Source organism: Ursus americanus, chromosome 14, assembly GCF_024610735.1.
Source record: "Ursus americanus isolate L20-20 chromosome 14, mUrsAme1.1.p, whole genome shotgun sequence".
In the NCBI taxonomy this organism is placed as follows: domain Eukaryota; kingdom Metazoa; phylum Chordata; class Mammalia; order Carnivora; family Ursidae; genus Ursus; species Ursus americanus.
In genome coordinates, this window is record NC_142140.1 from 60,469,936 (window position 1) to 60,492,790 (window position 22,855).

Consider the following 22,855-nt stretch of genomic DNA (forward strand, 5'->3'; position numbering starts at 1 on the left):
AGCAGACTGCCCACTGAGTGCAGAGCCTGACACAGGGCTCTGTACTCTCTCCCAAGGGACCATCTTGCCAGAGAAGGGAAGCTCTGGCGTGGAGGTGCTCAGGCCACCACAGGCCACTCAGACGCCGACTGATCCACGTCTGATTTATTTTTGTACCTGCCACTATCTTATAGAAAACAGGAGATGTTTGGGAAGAAACGGATTGACTGGTCAAGGCTATGAGATCCCACTTCAACAGACTGGCTCCAATTCCAATCAATTATGACTTTAGGCAACTTAAGATTTCTCTAACCAGACCCTTCTTTAGCCCCCAGCTTTTTCCTGGAGTCTGGGGGAAAGTGCAATCTTTACCAACATCACACGCAAAGGACAAAAAATCAGATTTCTTTACAACAGGATATCGGTAGAGCTCTGAAAAGCAACAGGTAGTATGCACATTGGGGGCCAGGCCGGGCCGGGCCTTTGCTATTGATATGCATATACACAGCGGGGCAGGAGCAACCCCACAGAGATTCGGTCTAAGACCGAGTATATACAAACATTAACAGCAGAATACAGTATTCCAAAGCGAGCCAATTACATTCTGGAAGTGGAAAGAAAATTCAGGATTGCTGGGACAGTGGGCCTTAAAAATGAAAAGACTGATGTCTACGATGCTGGGGGAGACGTGGGATATAGTTTCACACCTTTAAGCTCAGCACATATTCCAAACTAAGACAGAAACACAGTGAAGCTAAAATAAGACAGCCTGATGGAAAGCTTACAGTGCACTGCAGCTAAGGAAGATGAACCAGGCAAGACTGTCCGCAGACACGGGTACAAAAAAAAAAGAGAAACAGGTACAGGACAACCGACCAATGGCTGAACTGGGATGGAAGAGGGATATTAAAAAAACCACTTTCTATCTTAAGCCTCCTTAAAAGAATTATAGCTTTTAGATTAGACTTACTTGATTAATAAGAGCCAGAGATTTTGGTTTTACTTATACGTATATATGCACATAAATACACGCACCCCACACAAAAAGTTATTTAGGAATTACTGGAAGTTGACAACTGCAGATGTTCTACATGAAAAGAAAGCCTACGGGTACACAAGCTAGAGGGAAAAGACAATGGCCATCAAAGAGCAGAACAAAGGGAGAGAATGGAAAACACCAAAAGCACCATTCATAGTTTCTGTCAATAAGAAAAGTCATACATCTTACAAAAACAATTACAATAAAAACTATTTGGTGCTTAGAAGTCGGTCACTCCATCAACCTCATTGGCGGCACTGCCAGGTAAACGAGGCACCACCATCATGACTTGTCCACATCCATGTGTCCCTAACGACGCCAACATCGAACCTAAACTTCGCATCTACTCTCCCCTGAGTGCAGCTTCTGCAGCAGGGCTGTGCGCAGGGACCCCAGGGACGTTCACCACGAACACAGCCGGCCTCGTGCCGCCCCAGGCGGCGGCACCGTCTGTGAACGGACTGCAAGCTGTGAGCAGAACCACTGCAACAATTATGACAGGGTCAAGGCTGATCACCAAGTGTTTGTAAACAGCAAGGAGTCGCCTTCTCGCCCAGACCTCTGGCCACCTGTCTGCCTCCCGTGGACTCGTCCACAGACACTGGCTGCTTATGTCATTCTTCACAGAACCAACTGGCACAGACTCTACTGGGCATCAGAACCAGGCCCACATCTCACATAACAAAGATCTTTGCTCAAATTACAATGGGCTTCAAATACGTTACTCTATTTAATCATTTAGGAAGGTCCACAGCCTGACGGCTCAAGGTCAAGAAGGAACAGTGAGAGAAGCCCTGTGGGAACTGGAGCTGGTGGTGGCATGGCAGCAGGGGCCTGGCCCTACCACCCGGCAGTCACCACGCGGCACGTGCTGGGATCACCGGAAAGCGGCAAGGATTCCCACTCTGCACAAGAGGAAAAGGAGACCCAGTGGCGACTGAGCGACGGATCTAAGGCCCCCGAGCAGGTGCAACGCCAGTGCTCGGTCCACCACACCGTGCCCCGCTCTCCAGAGCCAGCAGCCGTCAAGACGATGATTCCCACACTGGCTCACACAGGCTCGCAGGCAATGGACCAACTCAGAAAGCGCCTGAAAAGAAGCATCAAAAATGCATCGCCAATTCTTGGCAACGCTCGTAACTAAGCAATCACCAAAATATTTAATAACTCATCAAAGATGCTTTCTCACCACACATAAGAACTTAACTCCTGAAGAGGAAAGAAATAGAATTCTGAGATTTTTTTTTAGTAACAAGTGTATCTGTTTCCAAAACAAACATCTCAGACACCACACAGTATGGGAAAAATAATTCCCCATGTGGTGGGAACCTTCCCACCGCGCGCACACCCAGTGCGCTAAGTACCCGACGGTTCTGCACAGTGCAGAGTGGCGCCTGGGAACTGCATCTGCTCCCGACACGGACATGCTCCAAGGAGTTCCTTCCCGATGACGAGCAACACTTTCCTCTCCGCCAGCCAGCAAGCTTCACACTCTACCACGTGGCTTTGAGGGATGTTTATATTAAACCTTTGCCCAAAAAGAGCAAAGCCACAGCTGCAACAGGACCATATTTGAAGTAACTACATTCCACCAAGTAGGAGCAACTTGTGAATCCGAGAACACATATATAAATGACAGTACAATGACGACAGTAAGTGTAAGGGTGATGGTGTAACAGCACAACAGGAGCACAATACTACAGCATAACAATGACGGTCGCATGACTGGAAGGGTGAATATACAGGATTCAGATGTGCGGCAATCAGCACATTCTGTCTTTGTTGTCCACATGTAAACAAAAACGGAGCCCTGGCCAAGTACTTCAGACAGGTCATCTACAAAACGAAGATTTTGGCATTTTGACAGCTGTCGTCCATGCTGGAACTCTGCCTCCAGACAGCTTCTCCCCCTGTCAGATTATGACTACTGCGAAGTAGAGGCAAGCAGGATCCCTCTGGGACTTAAGAATTAACAAGGCCACGGGAAAAATAAAACAAAAAAGACTAGTATTTTTTCCCCTTGAAAAGTTAAGATTAAAATGTTTTGATCTGAATTCTATCACTTCCATATTCTTCCCACTATGAACAAAAACATACTCAAAATACAGCTACAACTTCAAATAACCTTCCAAGAACAAAATGAAACTTTATTGCTCTGCCATGACAGAAGTCTAACCCTGCACCAGGGAAAATTCTGAACCCAAGAATGTGTTTCAATGTGTGTGGTTTTGACCCTTTCCCTCTGTTACAGTCCCCGATAAAAGTCAAGTCCTCCTGGCACAAGGCCTCGAGAAAGCGATGCGTGTCAACGGCTTCAAGTCCAAGGTCCTTCCTCCGGGGGCACCGCTGACCCCACAAGGGCCACTGGCTCCTCCCACCCACCGATCACAGATTCTGCATTATGTGCAGACTGAAAAAGCTTTCCAAAAATATGCAACAGGGTCAGAGAATCTTCAAAAATTCCCCAGACTAAAGTAAAACTGCCCGCAAAGAAAAACACAAAGCATACTTCTTCCTACCTCTCTGGATTCCTTTATGTAACAAGCTCCAGCCATTCTTGTCGACCATGTCCACATCTGCCTTGTGGCTAACCAGCGTGGTGGCAATGCTCTCCAGTCGTCGTGAGAGGGCTAGATCTAAAGCAAGGTCTCCGTGATGATCCACTTCATTCAGCTTCCCAGGGAGCTGCACAGATAAATCTGTAAATTAGCACCCAGCCAGCAGAGAATACAACTGATTGTAATCTCCCCCAGCTGGACCCTTACATAGCATCTTTTTATACGAATACCAAATTTTAGTGCTAGAACACTGTATACTCTCCAAATCCCAATGAATTCACAAACCTCTCTCAGGCCTCCTCAGGGCACACGCCTTTCAGGAACAAAGAATTAATGGGATCACAGATCAGACACAAACACCATGGAAGACAATACAGGACCAAGAGGGAAATGCAGACAGTGCTGTAGGAGCACAAAGGCCAGGGCTGAGGGTCAGAGCCTGATGGGAAACAGCTAATGTTTTCATAAAAGACTGTGGCTTAATCTCTAATTCCCTGCACAACGTGATGTCTCTCCGGACGCTGGACACCCAGGATAAAGCACGCGATGCTCTCCTCTGTCAAGAGCAACTGCATTTCTTCACTGGGCAGTGTGGTCGACAGAGGAAGAGCCCCTGAAGATGTCTATGTCCTAGTCCCTGGAACCTGTGCCACCACCCCCAACCAAAGGGACTTCACGATGTCATTAAGGTTAAGGCCTTGAGGGAACGCAGCCTGGATTATCCAGGAGGGACCCATCGAATGACATCTGTCCTTAGAAGGGAAAGAGGGAGGCAGAAGAGCAGGTCAGAGAGATGTGACGCGAGCACTTGATGCCCCGTCTCTGGCCCAGAAGAGGGAGGAATGTGGGCCCTCCAGAAGCCAAGAAGAGTCCCTAGCTGAGAACCAGCAAGAAAATGGGGACACCGGTCCTATAACCACAAGGAAGTAAATTCTGCCAATACCCCAAACGACCAGGAAATGGATTCTCTCTTACAGCCTCCAGAAAGGAACACACCCGCCGAGCTGAACTGTGGACGGGCGATGCCTGCACTACCCTGCCGACCTACAACACAGAGAACGCATCTGTGTTTTTAGCCACTAGGTTCGTGGCAACTTCCTGCAGCAGCAACAGAGCACCAGAGCAGATTCTGGTACCTGGAAGTCGGGTACTGCTCCAACGACGATCTAAACACGCGGAAGTGGCTTTGGAAACGGTCGATGGGCAGAGGCTGGAAGGATTTTGCGGAGCATAACAGAAAAAGCTAGACTGCCCTGAACACACCACGCGTAGACGCGTGTACATCAGAGGCCGCGCGGTGACGGCGCAGAGGGCGTGAGGGGCATGTTAGAGAAGAACAAGCAGTGTGCGGTCTGGGGAGAACGCAGTGACAGTACCTGCGAGTCCATCTCGATGAGGTAGAGGAAGACCACATCCTCTCTCTCTACTCTGACCGCCTTGTGTAGCGGGTACTCGGTCTTGGATTTCATCATCTTGTACAATAGCTGGGCACTCATGCTACTGAAGTCCTCCTTCCGCAGGTCGTCCTGAGGAGCACAGCAGATCCACACACCGACAGCAATGACAACAGACGTTCGGGAAGAAGCCCTTTAAAGGTCTTAACATTCCCCATCTCCAGTTTACCCTTGAAGGAGGTAAACACGGAGGGGCCACCTAACTCTTGCTCGGGTTTGCCCAGGGAGGGAGTGGCCGAGCCCGGAACCGGAGCCCGAACTGTCCACTGCAGCCCTGCTGTGCTTCTGAAGCGGGAAAGCATCACTGACACCCACCCAGGACACCGCTAGAACCCTCCGAGGGGGAATGGCGTCCTAACCCCCTACAAAGATGGCAGTTCCAGAGGTGAGTCCCCCCCTCCAGTAACAGGTGGTCTCTGCTACTGCAAATCTCTAAATGTCTACATATCTTAGCAGAAAGAATGCCACTCCGATTTCAATTCTTTATAATCCAATTATTTTAGACAACTTTCCTCACAATGTTAAGTACAAAACAATTGGCAGAAACTGGGTGATAAAACATAGCACTAGACGTGATTTTTTAAAATGCAAAGATGACAAAGAAATGGAAAAATCGTTCTTTATCATGAATACTTCCAAAAAAGGGCAAATGGAAACTCAGCGATGCTCTCCACATGCCGGAGAGCATGGAGACGCCCGGACACAGCGCTGCGGAGCGCCTCAGGCCCACAGGCAGCTTCTGCAGACTAAGGGGGCAGACAGGTGTCCCTTCGTTCCAAGCCTGTTTCTTAACCTGAACTACCTTCTGCCTCTCTACTCTGAAATCAGAATGAGACTTTTAGAGCCTGGAAGAATCTCACAGGTCACCTAGCGCAAGTAGGAGCCAGAGAGGTCTTTCCACAGAAGCACGCCCGAGCCCAGGTCTCTAGCTTGCCGTGAGGGTGCTTTGCTCACACCCCTCAATCTCTCACTCACCCAATGACTGGCAATAATTTCTGCACAATAGTTCATCAGTGTGCTGGCACTCAGCTCCTCTGCAGTCTGATAGAAGCGAATACAGTTCCTCACGTTCACCAGAGACATAACACTCTTCTCACATCTGCAAGAGCATATTAGTGATGAACAGTGTCATTAGGACAAACAGACTCATAAATGAACAAAGCACAGCTGTAACTGGTGTACTGGCGGTCTGTGTCCAATAACACTAACGTACAAGGTAAGCAGAGGACAGGAACAATTTACAGCTGACCTACCATATTTTAAAAGTACAAGAATTGTAATATACCGCATCGACCGTTCTGGTCAGAATCAAAATAACCTCTAAATAAACACGTTAAGCATAACCCCCAAGTGAGTTATAAATAATTCCACGAAACACTAAACATACACACGCACCTGCAAAATCAAACACATAATAGGTCAAATTCACCCCTTTAATATTTAACTGTACAGAACACGAGTGCAGTTCCCACCAGCACAGCTCTGTTATGCCACCAGTGAGGCTTCAAATTAGCTGCAAATAACAGGCTCTATGTGTGCCTCAATAAATACACATCCCCGAAAAGTTCTCCCAAAGGTGAACTGTATGGCATGTGAATTGTCACACAATAAAGCTGACTTTTAAAAACCCACTAGAAAATGTAGACACACAACTGAGTTTCACCCATTATGCCCACAGTACACACACAGTACACGCAGTACACACACGGTACACACGCGGTACACCTGCAGCACACTCCAGTACACACGTGGTACACACACAGCACATACACAGTACACGCGGTACACACGTGGTACACACGCGGTACACACACAGTACACACCCGCTACACCTGCAGCACACTCCAGTACACACACTGTGTAGAATACATACGTCCCTAACTTTACAGAGTATACCCAGTCAGAAAAACTGCCTCCACGGATGTCTGAACAGTCTGCGAACAAGCACTACCACCACAAGACTCTCACACTCACTGATCAGAAAGCACCCAGTGTGTCACAGAGGCCATCAGGCCCCTGTCGACACAGAGCCGATACACAACCTAGCCTAGGAGATGCAGCACTGACAAGTCGACTCTAAACTCCTGGAGGCCACAGGGAGCCTCTGCAGAACTGGGACTGGGGGGAAGGAGGCCAGTGGCACGGTCCTTCCACCCCCTTGCCTGCACAGCTCCCCAGGAATGAGGCTCACTTCCAAGGGCGTCACAGAGGCAGCCCACTATTGCTTCGTCTGTCCTGCAGCTCCCACTGAAACCCTTTTCTGATCACAGGGGCAGAACAGCATTGAGAGCACTGCCGTGTGAGGTAAGAAAGACCGGAATGGAGACCCACTGAACTCTGTGACCCGTCTCTGCCTCCGGATAGTAAGGGTAGTGCTCTACCTAGCTCAGAGGGTCAGAGTACCTCTGCGGGCTTTTCAAGTAAAGGAAGCTAAGTGAACCCTGCACAGCATGTGGTCTGTAACTGGTGTCAGTTTGAGGGCTTTCTCAAGGCAGCCACAGAGTGTACAACCAACATGATGGGTCTCATACTACAGTGAGAACAAATGATCGACTAGCAGGTAATTCACAGTTTTAGCAGGTGAGGTGTGGCTCACAGAGAAAGGCCATGCGTGTGGGAGGGAGACGGGGAAGGAAGGAGGGAAGTCGTAACAACCTGGGAAGAATGAGAAACAAAGCTCCCGCAGGACACCCACAGTACAGCCCAGCACACCAATGAGACCTTAGGGGCAGCAGTGACAATCTTGCACTCCTTTCTCCATCTAGCAGTCAAGGCAGGCGCCCGTTTGATGCCTAAGTCCTTTGTTTCTAAGTAGCACAGACAAGGTGGTGTAAGGGAGCATCGCCCATAGGGCACATGTAAATCAAACTGCTACAGTGTCTCCTAAGTTACTGTAATGGGCAACAGTGCTTATTTCTGAGCAATGTTCGACCAAGTGATCGTGACCTGGCTATGAAATCCGAGTGTTCTGGGAGAAAAGCCCTCTGCTTACATGCATGACACTTCTCAAGTTTACAATGACAGACACCCAGGTACTGGATTCTAAAGTCCTATCTCAGGGACTCCTGACTCACGTTTGCAGAGCCCTGTGCAAAGCACTTTTATCGACAATGCCAAATGACATTTGTATCAAGATACTCAAATGTGTGTCCTGAAGACAGATGTTTTGTTACAACTGGCAGACGCTTCATTCTCACCTAACTCTGAGGTCGCAAGAATGCCATTCACTATTCGGAAAGCGTATAACTAGTAACTGACATGGTTTACATAACATAAATTTACATTTACATTATATTTACATAGAAGACCGTGTCATTTAAAAATTCAGATTCTTAGTTCTTATCTTCTCTTTCAACAGTAGCAGGACAGACTGATTTTCCTCTGAAAGAATTTGGTCGTTAATAAGTGTTTTTAATTTTAGAGCACTAAAAGGATACAGATGTACAAAAAAATTTTCAAAGTACAAAATCAAGCATATATTAAACATCTCACGAACTCCTGTCTAGCTTCAGTATCACTCCCGTGTGCAAGAATACTGACAGGACAAACAACAAAACGTTAACAGTGGTTGAATTACAGACAGAGTTTCTTCTCTATATTATTCTACATTTTCCAAATGCCATATGCTGAGCTTATTTTTATAACCGGGAACACAACTATTACAGTAACTGTCAATGTTTAGCATTTGCTACTAATTCTCTTTTTTTTTTTTAAAAAGGATCTTTCTGATAATACTTACCCAAAAAACTTCCTTTTCATCAAATTGGTGATAGCATCCCCAAACCTCCGAGATCCCGACACTACAAACTGAGTGACACGTGCTTCAAGCTGACCTGCACGCATTTGGACAGAGCCCTTCACAATCTCGGATGTGCGATTCCTCCTGCACCCAGCAGGGGGCGCTCTGCCACCTTTAAAAAGGCGACGTCTGACACCACCCCACCCCCTCCCCCACTCCTGGGTATCTTCCAGCCCCAACAGGACAGACAACAACTTAATGCCCACACCCAACAGTACAAAATTGAGCATCTGGTAATGTTGATGGTTAAGAAGCCTAACCAGTCAATAAACATTTTAATCAAAGAATCCATTACACAGATTACAATTACCTAAACTACTCCAACCCCAGGGCATTTTTATCAAAGCAATTTAATTTACAAGCAAGTTTGACAAGGTCAATGGAAAAAAGCTCAGGAAATCTGGAAAAAGAAAAGATACAAATCGTATTCAATCTAATTAAAATCACACTCAATTCACCCAGACGGTTCACACACTCACCCAAACCAACCAAAGAGTTCACAGCAAGGCCTCTACAGTGAAGCTAGCTTTGCTAACCGAATACTATATGTGCCTACCTATCTTAGACCTGTTTGGGTGTTTTTTTTTTAATTGTATTTAGATATTAAAATGCACTCAAGCTGACCTCAATCATAGAGCATTAAGAGGAACCTGTGTACTCATTCACGCAGGGCATGGCGGGGCATGGTGGGGCATGGTGGGCCGGTGAACACCAGCCCTGCGGTGGAAACAGCAAGCAGCTCCAGGCTCTCTGAGGCCAACAGAACAGGGGAGGACCTCTTGCTGGCTGAAACCAGCCCTTCACTCACCCAGGAGAAGAGCCACTCCTGCAGCAGCACTCAAGGGGATACAAAAGATCACTAAATGATGTAAAAGACATTCCAATGCCAACCAAACTGACCACCAAGGGCCACATCCCCAACAGAAACCAAAGGGCAATTTCAATGATACCAAAGGGGTAACATTTTGTTTTCTGTTGCTCTGGAAGGCCAACCTGGGAGAGCAACCGAGAAAATGCAATATAAAAAAACACAGCAGGCTATCTCCTTGGGAACCGAAAAAGCAGTAAGAGCTCAGAAACACTGTCTGTGAAACTTAGTGAGCCGTACTCTCATGTACTAACTCAGGCATCAATGAGTTCCTAACAGAATATGAGCAAGGACTTCACCCAGGTACATATATCACATCACAAAGTAGAATAAATGTCACAGGAGGTCGTACTGGAGGGAAAGCTGAGGGTTTGGACACTATAACCTGAATGAGCTCATACTCAGTCTATCAGCTCAAACAATTATGTAATCCCAGGTTTAAAAAAAAATCAGCGAAAGAAAAGAGAATACCTAAAAGCCTTGGCAAAATTTAGCTTACAAAATAACACAGAGCAAGGGAGATAAAATTCTCCCCCCACTACTACCTGTAAAAAAACACCTTGCAAAAGTCATTTACATCAGCAGAAGCAGCTGTTTCCCAGAGCCTGGCGTAACTCCAGCTCAGCCACCACCGTGTGAGGGCTGGAACAGAAGTGCTGTGACTTGCCTCTCCCTGAGGAGATGCAGCTGGAACCGGTTAGCCAGCTTCATCAGCTCGGTCAGGAACACGTCGTCCTCTCGGAACTCCAGCTCGTCCGTGTAGATCCAGCGGAGCATCGTCCGCGTCACCTCAGGGTTAGCATCTGGTTAAGGAAAGACAGACACTGAAAACAAAGCACCAATGACACGCTTAAGCCTGCTTCAGGATCCCTAAAACTTTAGGCTAACAGTAAATTCTGATACCCTCAACTCAAAGAAATATCATGCAGCCATCAAAAATGGCAATTAAAAGTTGGTACAGCCACTTTGGAAAACAGTGTGGAGGTCCCTTAAAAAGTTAAAAATTGAGCTATCCTATGACCCAGCCATTGCACTACTGGGTATTTACCCCAAAGATACAGACGTAGTGAAGAGAAGGGCCATATGCACCCCGATGTTCATAGCAGCATTGGCCACAATAGCTAAATCGTGGAAGGAGCCGAGATGCCCTTCAACAGATGACTGGATTAAGAAGATGTGGTCCATCTATACATTGGAATATTACTCAGCCATCAAAAAGAATGATTACCCAACATTTGCAGCAACATGGACGGGACTGGAGGAGAGAATGCTAAGTGAAATAAGTCAAGCAGAGAAAGACAATTATCATATGGTTTCACTCATTTATGGAACATAAGAAATAGCAGGAAGATCAGTAGGAGAAGGAAGGGAAGAATGAAGGGGGGGGTAAACAGAAGGGGGAATGAACCATGAGAGACTATGGACTCTGGGAAACAAACTGAGGGCTTCAGAGGGGAGGGGAGTGGGGGATTGGGATAGGCTGGTGATGGGTATTAAGGAGGGCACGTATTGCATGGTGCACTGGGTGTTATATGCAAGTAACGAATCATGGAACTTTACATCAAAAACTAGGGATGTACTGTATGGTGACTAACATAATAAAAAATTATTATAAAAAAAGGCAATTAAGCATTAATCTAAAAAATTAAAGTTCTGCAAAGGGTGGTAAGTAAGAGAAGCAAACTACTAAGGATGTAGTCCAGGGGCGCCTGGGGGGGCTCAGTCAGTTAAGTGTCCGACTCTCAATTTCAGCTCAGGTCACGATCTCAGTGTTATGAGATCGAGCCCCACAGTGGCGTGGAGCCTGCTTATGATTCTCTCTCTCCCTCTCCCCCATCCCCTTCCCTAACCCCTCTCTCTTTAAAAAAAAAAAAAAAAAAAGGTGTAAATCAAATAAATTGGGGGAAAATATTTTGAACATATGACAAAGAGTTTACATTCCAGTGAAAAGATCCTACAAATAAACATGAAAACAGGGACAGCCAATGGGAAAATGAGCAACAGATCTGAATGGCAATTCACAAAGACAACTAAAAATGTTCAGTAACCCTTACTAGTAACTACAAACACAAAACTAGGATACATTTTTTGTCTCTCAAAGATTCCTAAGAAGTACATAGCCTCTTACCCACCAATTATACATGTAGATTATTAGCCTAATAACTCAGCAAATACACAGAAATATATATACTAAGATAGTCAAGACAGTATTATTTTTAATAAAAAACTGGAACAAAATCTTAAGAGTCCAATACTGGTAAGCTAATAATTATACTATATACTCACACTGGAAAATTTTGCATCAATTTAAATTATTTAGGTCTGAATAATCAACCTAAAAAGATATTCACTATATAGCAGGTTTAAAAAAAAAAAAAAAGGGCTAGAAATACATATATTACATGATCTCATTTTTTTGAGATCTATGTGTGCGTGTATACATATGTGTGTGTATGAGTATGCACGCACACATATATACACACAAACACAGAGCTTTGTGTCCGTCTCCCAACCAGATACTAACCAGGTCCAACCCTGTTAAGCTTCTAAGATCACACGAGACTCGGGACAGTCAGGGTGCTATGGCCATAAACAGACTATTAGTTTTTTTTTTTTTTAAATAATCTCTACACTCAACGTGGGGCTCAAACTTACGACTCCAAGGCCAAGAGTCACATGCTCCACCAAGGAGCCAGCCAGGTGCCCTATCTGTTGAGACACTGGAAGCGTATATACTAAAATATTAACCCTGGTAGAATCTATAACTAATTTTTCTTTGGGCTTATTTTTTATTTTCCTGACTTTTTTTTTTTTTAAGAGGAGGAGGGACAGAGGGAGAAGGAAAAAGAGAATTGGGAGAATTGGTAAGCAGGCTTCACACCGAGCGTGGAGCTTGACGTGGGGCTTGATCCCAGGACCCGAGATCATGACTTAAGCTAAAACTCAGAGAGTTGGATGCTTGACCAAATGAGCCACCCAGGCACCCCTGATTCCGTTTTAAAATTTGGCTGGTTTCTTTTAATAACCCTCCCTCAATTATCCAAATCAATAAACCTGACAACTGATAAAAAAACCTAAATAATTTTCTTAAAAACCATGATCAGCGGGGATTTCCGGGGAGCCCTCAAAATTTCAAATGCAGTACAGTTCAAGTGATCTCCAAGCATCCCCACTCCTGCCTTGACTCTTCCCTTCATCTCCAAACTATACTGAACATAAATTCACTTTGAGACTGCAACTAAGCAGCCACAGGTACGAGGTGGGCAGAGAGCATCAAGCCTGGAGGAGGGCGTGTGTTCTCAGGCGAATCATGCAGCCTCCTGCTTCCGATCTACGCACACAAGTCGATAAGCCTGTAAACCAGGAGGAGACGCGAAGGAGTGGACTCTGAGAAGTGAAGCCAGTCGGCCTCCACGACCCGTGCGGCGTACCTGCAGCTAGAGGCAGCACCCCTCAGCAGCCCAGCACACAAGCTGGCAAAGCCCCGTGACTGCAGGGATCACCCCAACTTCTGACTTCACAGTTGTCCAGGGTGCGCAGGGCCACACTTTGTAGAGAACTTGAGATTTTCTGTCTGGCCAGGGCTTTCCAGTTGTTGTTTCAATTTGATTTTTAAAAAATGTTTTATAAGACATTTGGAAAAATGGGAATAAACTTATCGGTAGGCAATTAGCCATTAAACGAAACATACTGAGGAAATTAATTTTGTTACTTAAATCCTATAGTTAACCTAAAAAACTGAAAAAGTATTTTGAATATCCTACTATGACTCTGGTTTAACTCAATTGTCTTCAAGTTTCCAACTATTTTTTCCTCATTTACTTTACACAAAAGTTTCTGATTCATAAAATTGAAAAATCGTGATAGACGGCATCTTTCATCAGTAAAAGCATGCTCTTTAGTCATTTTAAGGATGCGCCCTTAACTATAACTTCTTGGAAATAAAAATAAACCCCAAACCATACTTCTAAATCATCCCTGTATCAAAAAGGAATAAAAGGACAGACGTTCTAGTTCCGCCACGGCAGGGTAACAACCCATCCTATTTTAACTGGTCATAGCTAAAAACTCTAGACAGAGCACCAAAAACCAAGTACCTGAAGATTCTAAAAAGTACACAAAAGTAGCTCAACTGCAGAGGGAGGAAAACGTGCAGAAGCAACGGTCCTGGATGAGTTGCCCCGTGTTTTCCCTCTACGGCTTTACGCTGAGCACAGACCCCAGCCAGGGACCCACACTGGTATGATGACCACGCAGATGCCTAACCTCCAATCAAAACTCTGACCTTCTGGCCAGGTGCACCAGGAAGAGGGGTCCGGGGGAGCGGACGAGCAAGGGAGAGCTCCTCATGTTGTGTATGAACCCACACGGGCCCAGGCTCACCTCTGAGCTGCGCCTGTATGGGAGAGTCCGGCCTAGCTTCAAGAATTGTTGTGCCGTCTGAGCCACTACCCACGGGAGGGGAAACAGCTCTCAGTCTGAATCTAAAGGGACCCAGCATTTCCCAGAGGACGATTAAGGACCCAGAGTCCACAGAACATAATCACAATGTCCAGGACACATACAAAATCATTTGATATAGGAAAAAATCAGGAAAATGTGGCCATTTCTCAAGGCAGAAGACAACATATTCTAACCCCAAGATGACCCAGATACTGAATTTATCAAAGACATGAAAGCATCTGGGGTAACTATGCTCTAGAAGGTAAAGGAAGACACATGTAAAACCCTAAAAACGGAAATTTTCAGCATATAAACTGAAAAAGGAACAAACGGAAATCACAGAATGAAAAATACAATATATGTAACTAAAAACTCAATGGGCTCAACAGCAGAACGAAAATGGCAACAGAAAAAGTCAGCAAACTTGCAGACAGACCAACAGAAATTATCCAATCTGAAGAACAGAGAGAAAAATAAGATTGGGAGGGAAAAAAGAACTTCAAGGAGACTTGTGGGATAGAAATAAAGGTCTAGCGTATGTGTCACTGGAGTCTCAAAAGGAGAGAACAGGGGTGCTTGTGCGGCTCACTCAGTTAACTGTCTGCCTTTGGCTCGGGTCATGATCCCAGGGTCCTGGGACTGAGCTCTGAGTCAGGCTCCCTGCTCAGCAGGGGGGGAGGGTGGTTCTGCTGCTCCCTCTTCCTCTGCACCTCCCCCATACTCATGCGTGCTCTCCCTCTCTCTCAAATAAATAAAATCTTTTAAAAAAGGAGAGAATAAAGAGATTAAGAAAGAAAACTATTTGAAGAAATGATGGTCAAGAACATTCCAGATTTGGTGACAGACATGACGTTTTGGATTTAAGATCAAGTAACTCCAAGCAAGAATAAAATCCATACCTAAGCGCCTAATAAGCAAACCGCTACAAACTAAACATAAAGACAGTCTTGACCACTCTGCACCCACAAGAAGGCTACTATCAAAACAAACAGAAAATCACAAGCGTTGGTGAGGATGCAAAGAAACTGGAACCCTCGTACGCGCTGGTGGGAACGTAAAATGGTACAGTCCCTGTGGAAGACAGTAGGAGAGTTCCTCAAAAACTGAGAAATAGAATATTATACGACCCAGCAATTCCACTTCTGGGTATGTATCCAAAACACTGAACGCAGGATCTGGAAGAGATACCTGCACAGCCATGTCCGTAGCAGCATTCTTCACAGCAGCCAAGAGGAGAAGCAACCCAAGTACCACCAGTGGACGAACGGATGAACAGGATGTGGCATATGCCAACAGCGGAATATATTCAGCCTTAAAAAGGAAGGAAATTCTGAGCAACTGGGTGGCACCGGCGGTTGAATGTCTGACTCCTGATTTCGGCTCCAGTCGTGACCTCAGGGTCCTGGATCGAGCCCCCTGTCGGGCTCTGTGCTCAGCAGAGTCTGCTTGAGATTCTCTCTCTCCCTTGCCCCTACCCCCTCAAATAAATAAGTAAATCTTAAAAATAAAAAAAAAATAAAAGGAAGGAAATTCTGACACTTGCCACAACACGATGAACCCTGAGGATGTTGTGTGAAGTAAGCCAAACACAAAAAGGCAAATTCTGTATGATTCCACTGATATGAGGTAATTAAAGCCGTCAAGTTCATAGAAACAGAAAGCAGAACAGTACTTGTCAGGAGCTAGACACGGGGAGAAATGGGGAGTTGTTTAATGGGTATGGAGTTTAAGTTTTGCAAAATTAAAAACTTCTGGAGACTAGTTCACAGCAGAGTGAATACACTTGACGTTAGTAAACAACTGAAAATGTTTAAGATGGTAAATTTGATGTTACATATATTTTACTATGATTAAAAATTAAAAGGTAAAATAAGAAGTCTTGAAAGCAACCAGAGAAAACTGACCAGAAGGCAGAAGATTCCCATGACTGCACATTTCTCAACAGAAACCAGAGGCCAGAACAATGTGGAGCAACATTTTCAAAGTTCCTTAAAAAAGAGAGCTGTCAACTCAAGTGTCTACATCCAGGGGAACAGCCCTTAGACACGAAGGCAAAATAAAGACACCTTCAGATGAGGGAACAGAATCTGTCGCTAACAGACTTGGTCTGTGAGAAATGTTAAAGAAGTTCTCCAGGACGAAGGAAACATGGATCTTGACAAAGAAAAAAGAACTGGAAATATATGAGCAAATATAAATAAATGACTTTAATCCTGTTAAGTCTGCTGAAGCATGAACAACTGAGGCGAGTGGGATTTTGCAGGCGTGTACATGGAACACGTGTGACAGCTGTACCATACAGACGCGTGGTCTGCACAGGTTTCACACTTTACATGACGTAGTACAAAGAGAACACAGACTACAGACAGACTAGGAGTACTCTGTACGTGAGGGGCACAGATACTATAACCCCTGCAGCAGTTCTCAACCAGGGCCCATTCTGCCCAAGGGACCCTTCACGACGCCCAGTAATATTTCTGGTTGTCAGAACTGGGGGAGTGCTACTGGCATCTCGTGCGTAGATACCCTGCAATGCACAGGACGGCTCCCAAACAAAGATTTAGAGTCCAAAATTTCAACAATGCTGAAGTTGAGGACCTTTGCCCTAATCACTACACAATAAATAAAGAGAGGTAGTCAAGAAATCAGTAAATCTAGGGGCGCCTGGGTAGCGCAGTCCTCAAGTGTCTGCCTTCGGCTCAGGGCGTGATCCCGGCGTTCCGGGATCGAGTCCCACATCGGGCTCCTCCTCTGGGAGCCTGCTTCTTCCTCTCCCACTCCCCCTGCTGTGTTCCCTCTCTCTCTCTCTCTGTCAAATAAATAAATAAAATCTTAAAAAAAAAAAAAAAAGACAGAAAGAAAGAAAGAAATCAGTAAATCTAAATGGAATACTCACTCTAAAAATAAATAAATCTTGGGGGAAAAAAAAAACGGGGTGGGGTGGCACCTGGACGGCAGTCAGTTAAGCTGCCAACTCTCGGGTTTGGCTCGGGTTGTGATCTCAGCGTCATGAATCGAACCACGTGTGGAACGCTGTGCCCCATGTGGAATCTGCTTAAGACTCTCTCCTTTTCCCTCTGCCCCTCCCACCTGTGCACACTCTCTCTCTGTGTCACTAAAAATAAATAAATCTGTTAAAAAAATCTAAATGGAATACTAAATATCCAAACTATCCAAAAGAAGGCAAGAAAATGAGAAGGCCAGAAAAAAAGAGAAAACAAAATGGTCGCCTTCATCATAAAAATAATCACATTAAATACTGGTGGTCTAAGCACGCCACTTAAAAAGGAGAGATAAAACGGCAAGACCTCATTATGTGCTGCCCACAAGGGACACGTTTCAATAGAAAGACACAGATAAGGGGAGAGTAAACAAAGACAAAGAAATATGCCCTACACATAGTAAGCGTAAGGAGACCAGAGTGACTTCTCCTATTAGAAACAGACTTCAAGGCACAGAGCATGAGCAGAATAAATTTTATCACTTCAAAATGGTAAAAGCCACATTTCATTAGGAAATCATAACAAAGGTGTATGTGTATAATGACAAGGCCCAAAATATATGAAGCAAAGATGAACAGAACTGAAGGGACACACTGACAATCCTGAAATTACAGGAGAGGTTAACACTCCCCTTCAAGGCACTGACAGAACACACACAAGAGGAAAAGAAAACACACGGAAGGTCTGAACGGTATCATCAAACACCTTGATCTAACGGACATGTAAAAAGCACTATCACCAGCAACGACAGAATACACTTTCCTCTCAAGTGCACTAATGTTCACCCAGATAGACCATATGCTGAGCTGTAGAACAAGTCTCAATACATTTAAAAGGATCAAAATCATATGAAGTATGTTATTTGACAATAACAGAATTAAATCAGAAATTAGTCCTGGGCGCCTGGGTGGCTCAGTCAGTTAGGCACTCGACTCTTGATTTTGGCTCAGCTCATGATCTCAGGGTCGTGAGATCGAGCGCCCTGTCAGACTCTGTGCTGGGTGTGGAGCCTGCTTAAGGTTCTCTCTCTCCTTGTCCCTCTGTCCTTCCCACCCTCCACCATGTGCAGGCACTTGCTCTCTCTCTTGTTCAAAAAAAAAGAAGAAAAAGAAAAGAAATTAGTCATGACAAAGTATCTAGGAAAACCCCAAACATCTGGGAACTAAACAACATACTTTCAAATAATTCACAGGTCAAAAAAATCACAAAGAAGATTAGAACATACCCTGACCTAAATGACAACATACCAGAATCTGCAAGCTGCAGCTACGGCAGTGCTCGGAGGGAAACGTGCGACTTTAAATCCTTGTATTAAGACAGAAGATCATAAATAAATAATCTGGGACACCTGGGTGGCTCAGCTGGTGAAGCGTCTGCCTGCAGCTCAGGTCACGATCCCGGGGGTCCTGGGATTGAGCCCCACATCGGGCTCAGCAGGGAGCCTGCTTCTTCTGCTGCCCCTCCCCCTGCTTGTGCTCTCTCTGACAAATAAATAAAATCTTAAATAAACAAACAAATAAATAAATCAGAGAAAACTGTAAAGTCCACAACTTAGATGACGATACACAGTGACCACATGGCATTTAGACCAGGAAGGCAAAGCTAGTTTAACATAGAAAAAATCAATGTAATTCGCTATATTAACAGCATAAAGGAGAAAAACTTAAGGGTCATTTCAGTAGATACAAAGAAAAAAAAAGTGACAAAATTCAAAACCACGTCCTAGAACATCTCAAAACACTAGGAATCCTCACACTGATAAAGCACGTCGATGAAAACCCTACAATCAACAGGTATATGGAGTGATGAAAGATCTCACTGCTTCCCTCCGCGATCAGGGACAAGGCAGGAATGCTTGCTTTCAGACAAGTAACTTGTATCCACATTACGTACAGAATGCTTACAATTCAAAACTGAGGAGACAATCCAATTTTTAAAAGGGCGAAAGATGTGAACCCACACTTCCCAAAAGAAGACACACCAATGACCCATAACACGAGACAAGGCTCCACATCCCTGGTCCTCAGAGCTGCACTGCGCTCCATGCCCTCCGTCTGGTGAACACTGTAAACACAGACCTCCTGCCTACGGGGTCGGTGAGGACCGGGAGCCACGGGAGCACCCCGGCTCACTGCTCATGGGCGTGCACGCTACCTCCACCCCATCCATTCCAGGAGGTCCCCAACACTGAACTCAGCCACCCCTAAGTATTTACCCAAGAGAAACACAAACACGTACAATCGAGCATACGAACTTGGTTTGTACCAACCGCACGTCTACCAGCAGGTCCCCGCAACAGCACGTCGCGGTACACGCACACACGGGACCCTACTCAGCAGTGACGAGGACCGCGCAGCGGAAACCACGGCATCAGAGACTCTGGACGGATCTCACAGTCTGTGTGCTGAGTGAATGAAGCCGCGCAAAAGGCATTCATTACACCGTTTTCACACAAGCGGAGAAGTGCAAGCCGACCTACGAGGGGAAGCCCATCGGTGCTTGCCGGGGGGTGTGGATGAGAGAGATGGATTAAAACGACAGGGGAGGAAATTTTAGGGAGGTGACAGTGTTTGTCATTCCATGTGGTGATGGTTTCACAATTATGTCAAAAGTGACCAAACTGTCCACTTTTAATTTCTCTTCCTTTGCATCTCAATGAAGTTGGAAACAAAAGAAACCAAAAGTGAGAGGCCACACGACACGGTGGTGAATGGTGTGGATTCTACAGCCGAACGGGCTGGGTTCCAATCCCAGCTCGCATACGTCCTCCTGGGTGACGAGGGTGAGCTCCTCCACGTGACTGTGCCTCACGTTTCCTCATCTATGAAATGGGAGCCAACAGCCATACTCGCCTCAAAATGCCCTTCTAAAGACGAGTGAGTGAATACAGGTGGAGCACGCATATAGTCATGACTACACTGAACTGCTGTTATTACTAGCATTAAAAGACTATTTTAAACAAAATCACAAAGCTAACATAGCCAATGATTAGAAAAACACAAGAGCAAAAAAAAAAAAAAAAAAAAAAAAAAAAGAAAAACACAAGAGCAACACCAGGACTGAGTGAGGGATATCACCACAGATACAACAGATTTTCTAAGGCTCCCGGAGACTCTCTGGCAAGGGGTCTGGGCCGTCAGCAGAAGCCCGCGAGGCTGCGTGACATCCTCGGACCCAGCAGCTAGCTGCTCCCAGAGAGAGACCAAGGAGGAAGTCACAATGCCGTCCACAAACCTGTCTCCGAAGGGACTTGTTGTCACGTTTGTCAGAGAGCGAGAGAGCAAGCAGGGGGAGGGCAGGCAGAGGGAGAAGCAGGCTCCCCGCTGAGCAGGGAGCCCGATGCAGGACTCGATCCCAGGACCCCGGGATCACAACCTGAGCCGAAGGCAGATGCTTCACCGACCAAGCCACCCAGGCGCCCCCCTTTGTCACCTCTACCACCACGTGTCACACAGAGCTCAGTCAGCCTATACTGTGAGACAGGAAGTTAGGGCCCCGCCTCGGAAGGGAGGAGTATCAAACAACTGATGAACATACCTTAACGCTACCATGGCTATCGTCCAGAGGAGCACAGCACGATCTAACACGGAAACGGAACCGCCTGGAGCTAGCAGTTCACATGGTATCCAACAGAGGTCAAGTACTGCTGTGTTTCTCTTAACACAACACCACGTGGACACCCGGGCCGCGTGCTCCTCCCCGCGCTCTCCGGGCACAGGGCGGCCTCCAGGGGGTGCCTCAGTACACTGCCTTCCCAACCAGACAAAACAGGAGGGAGGAGGGTGCCCTCTGGGTTTTGGAAGGGCTTGACAGGACCCAGGACATGTTCCAGGACAGCCGAGCGACTCACCACACACAGTGACGCCAGGGAAGCATGAGACGCCTGCTGGAGAAAGCACACCAGAAACTCGATCCTGCGAGCACCCAGTCTAACGCGGGGAGCCGCTCAGAGGGCGAGTCGCAGCTGTCACGTGCTCCAGAGAGGCGACCAACAGTCGCTCTGCCTGAAGCGAACAGCTGTACTTCACAAAGCAGCTCTCCCACAGGTCTGAGACACTGGGCTGAGCTAGCACTTACGTCCTCTCTCTTGCCGGTCCATCACTCTGCATCTTAACAGACCTGTCTTTGCACCTCAAATAATAGAGAGATAAAAAGCAAATCTGTATCTCTTTCATCTTTGTTCTGTACTAATTTCAGACTTAGAGAAAAGTTACAGCGTTCCCAGATACCCCTTAGCCATCGTCCCCTTACAGTAACATCTTACACAACCACAGGACAACAATCAAAACCAGGTAATTAGGACTGATACAATACTGTCATCTAACGACAGACCTTTGCAAATTTTGCCAATTTTCCCATTAATGTCCTTTTATGGTCTGGAATCCACACTGCATTTCATTGTCCCCTTGACCTCCAACCTGTAACAGAATCTTACCCTGTCTTTCACGACCCTAACAAACTTGAGTGACACTGGCCAGTTATGTTGTGGAATGTTCCTCCATTTGGGTTTGTCTGGCACTTTCTCACAATTAGACCTGTGCATCGGATCAGACCCAACACACTGTACTCTCTGGAACAATGTACGGATTAAGAAAACTCTCGTCTATCCAAACACGTTTTAAATACTTGGCATTTAATGCCCTCGTGTATATTCACCAACACAGGCTAAAATTTTTACAATGATTAACACAATTAAAGTTGTGCTTATTTTGAGTTTTAAGAAATACCAGTTACATAAGAACTTTGAAAGAAAATGTGGAACTCAGAAAATCGATCTAAGAATGTAAGTTCCATGCAAACAGGAATTTAATTTTGTTCCCTGCTGTGTCCTTAGTACCTTGAAAAGTGTCTGCCATCTGTGAGATGGATGGAATAATTGTGAAGAAACAAAACACCAATAAATTCATAAAATGATTTTATCAACTCCATTGGTGTGGAAAAGTTCAACCATTTAAAACATCACTTCTGTGCTATTTATACACTTGTTTACGAGAGGTTATTTCCAATCTCCCTCAAACTGCTGGCCAGCCATGCAGGGTTCGTGCATATCACATAACACACACACACACACACACACACACACACACACAGACACAGACAAACACACACACACACACAGACACACACACAGACAGGGCTTCTGAGGCACCCCCAGCTGCTACAACCCAATCTGGGCAACCACACCCACACCCCCCTAGGCAATGCAGCAGGACTGCCGGGCAAAACACACAGTGGGACAGGAACAGGTCCACCCCTTCCTCCACCCCTTGAACTCGCCCCCATGACAAATATCATGACAAACTGTATGAAGTAACAAGGCCATAGGCTCCACTGCCAGCTGCCCTCAGAGGTGTCTCATCTACCAAAGCCACAGAACGTCTGCTCTGCTGTGGATCACTTCTGAAAGCTACCTGCACAGCCGGGATCAAACCATGCTTAGTATTTACAACAGGAAGGAGTCCAAGGACGTTTAAGGGCATAAACGTTATGCTTTCCTAAACATTTTCTAATCTCCTGATTAACAGTGATGCGGTCTTGTGGTTAGTCGCTGAGTTAAAGCTGCTCTTAAATGTTATGATGTAATAAGAAAGTAAAAGCGCAATTTTCATGTTTGAATTAGGCTTTTGATAGCTTAACGCAAGTCTCCATGTTCTTACCTAGTTTTGTTTGTTCTCCATTCTTACTCATTTTGATTGCATTCAATATTTCACAA

At 45.7% G+C, this 22,855-nt stretch overlaps 1 protein-coding gene across 5 annotated transcripts in view; it reads right to left on the minus strand.

Moving 5' to 3' along the window:
- The window catches only part of ANKFY1 (ankyrin repeat and FYVE domain containing 1), a 76,771-nt gene that overhangs the window by 29,906 nt on the left and 24,010 nt on the right, over positions 1 to 22,855 (minus strand). Inside the window, exons 1-5 of one of the 5 annotated variants that reach the window (XM_045804842.2) lie at positions 20,680 to 20,890; positions 10,365 to 10,500; positions 6,006 to 6,129; positions 4,953 to 5,102; positions 3,538 to 3,703 (exon numbers count right to left, since the gene is read on the minus strand). In XM_045804842.2, coding sequence (XP_045660798.1) covers positions 3,538 to 3,703; positions 4,953 to 5,102; positions 6,006 to 6,129; positions 10,365 to 10,474 — 550 coding nt within the window. In that variant the 5' untranslated portion in view covers positions 10,475 to 10,500; positions 20,680 to 20,890. Of the gene's footprint in view, positions 1 to 3,537; positions 3,704 to 4,952; positions 5,103 to 6,005; positions 6,130 to 10,274; positions 10,501 to 18,389; positions 18,621 to 20,376; positions 20,570 to 20,679; positions 20,891 to 22,855 lie in introns of those variants that run through there. The other 4 variants (XM_087867479.1, XM_087867478.1, XM_045804841.2 and 1 more) reach the window with 4 other exon arrangements.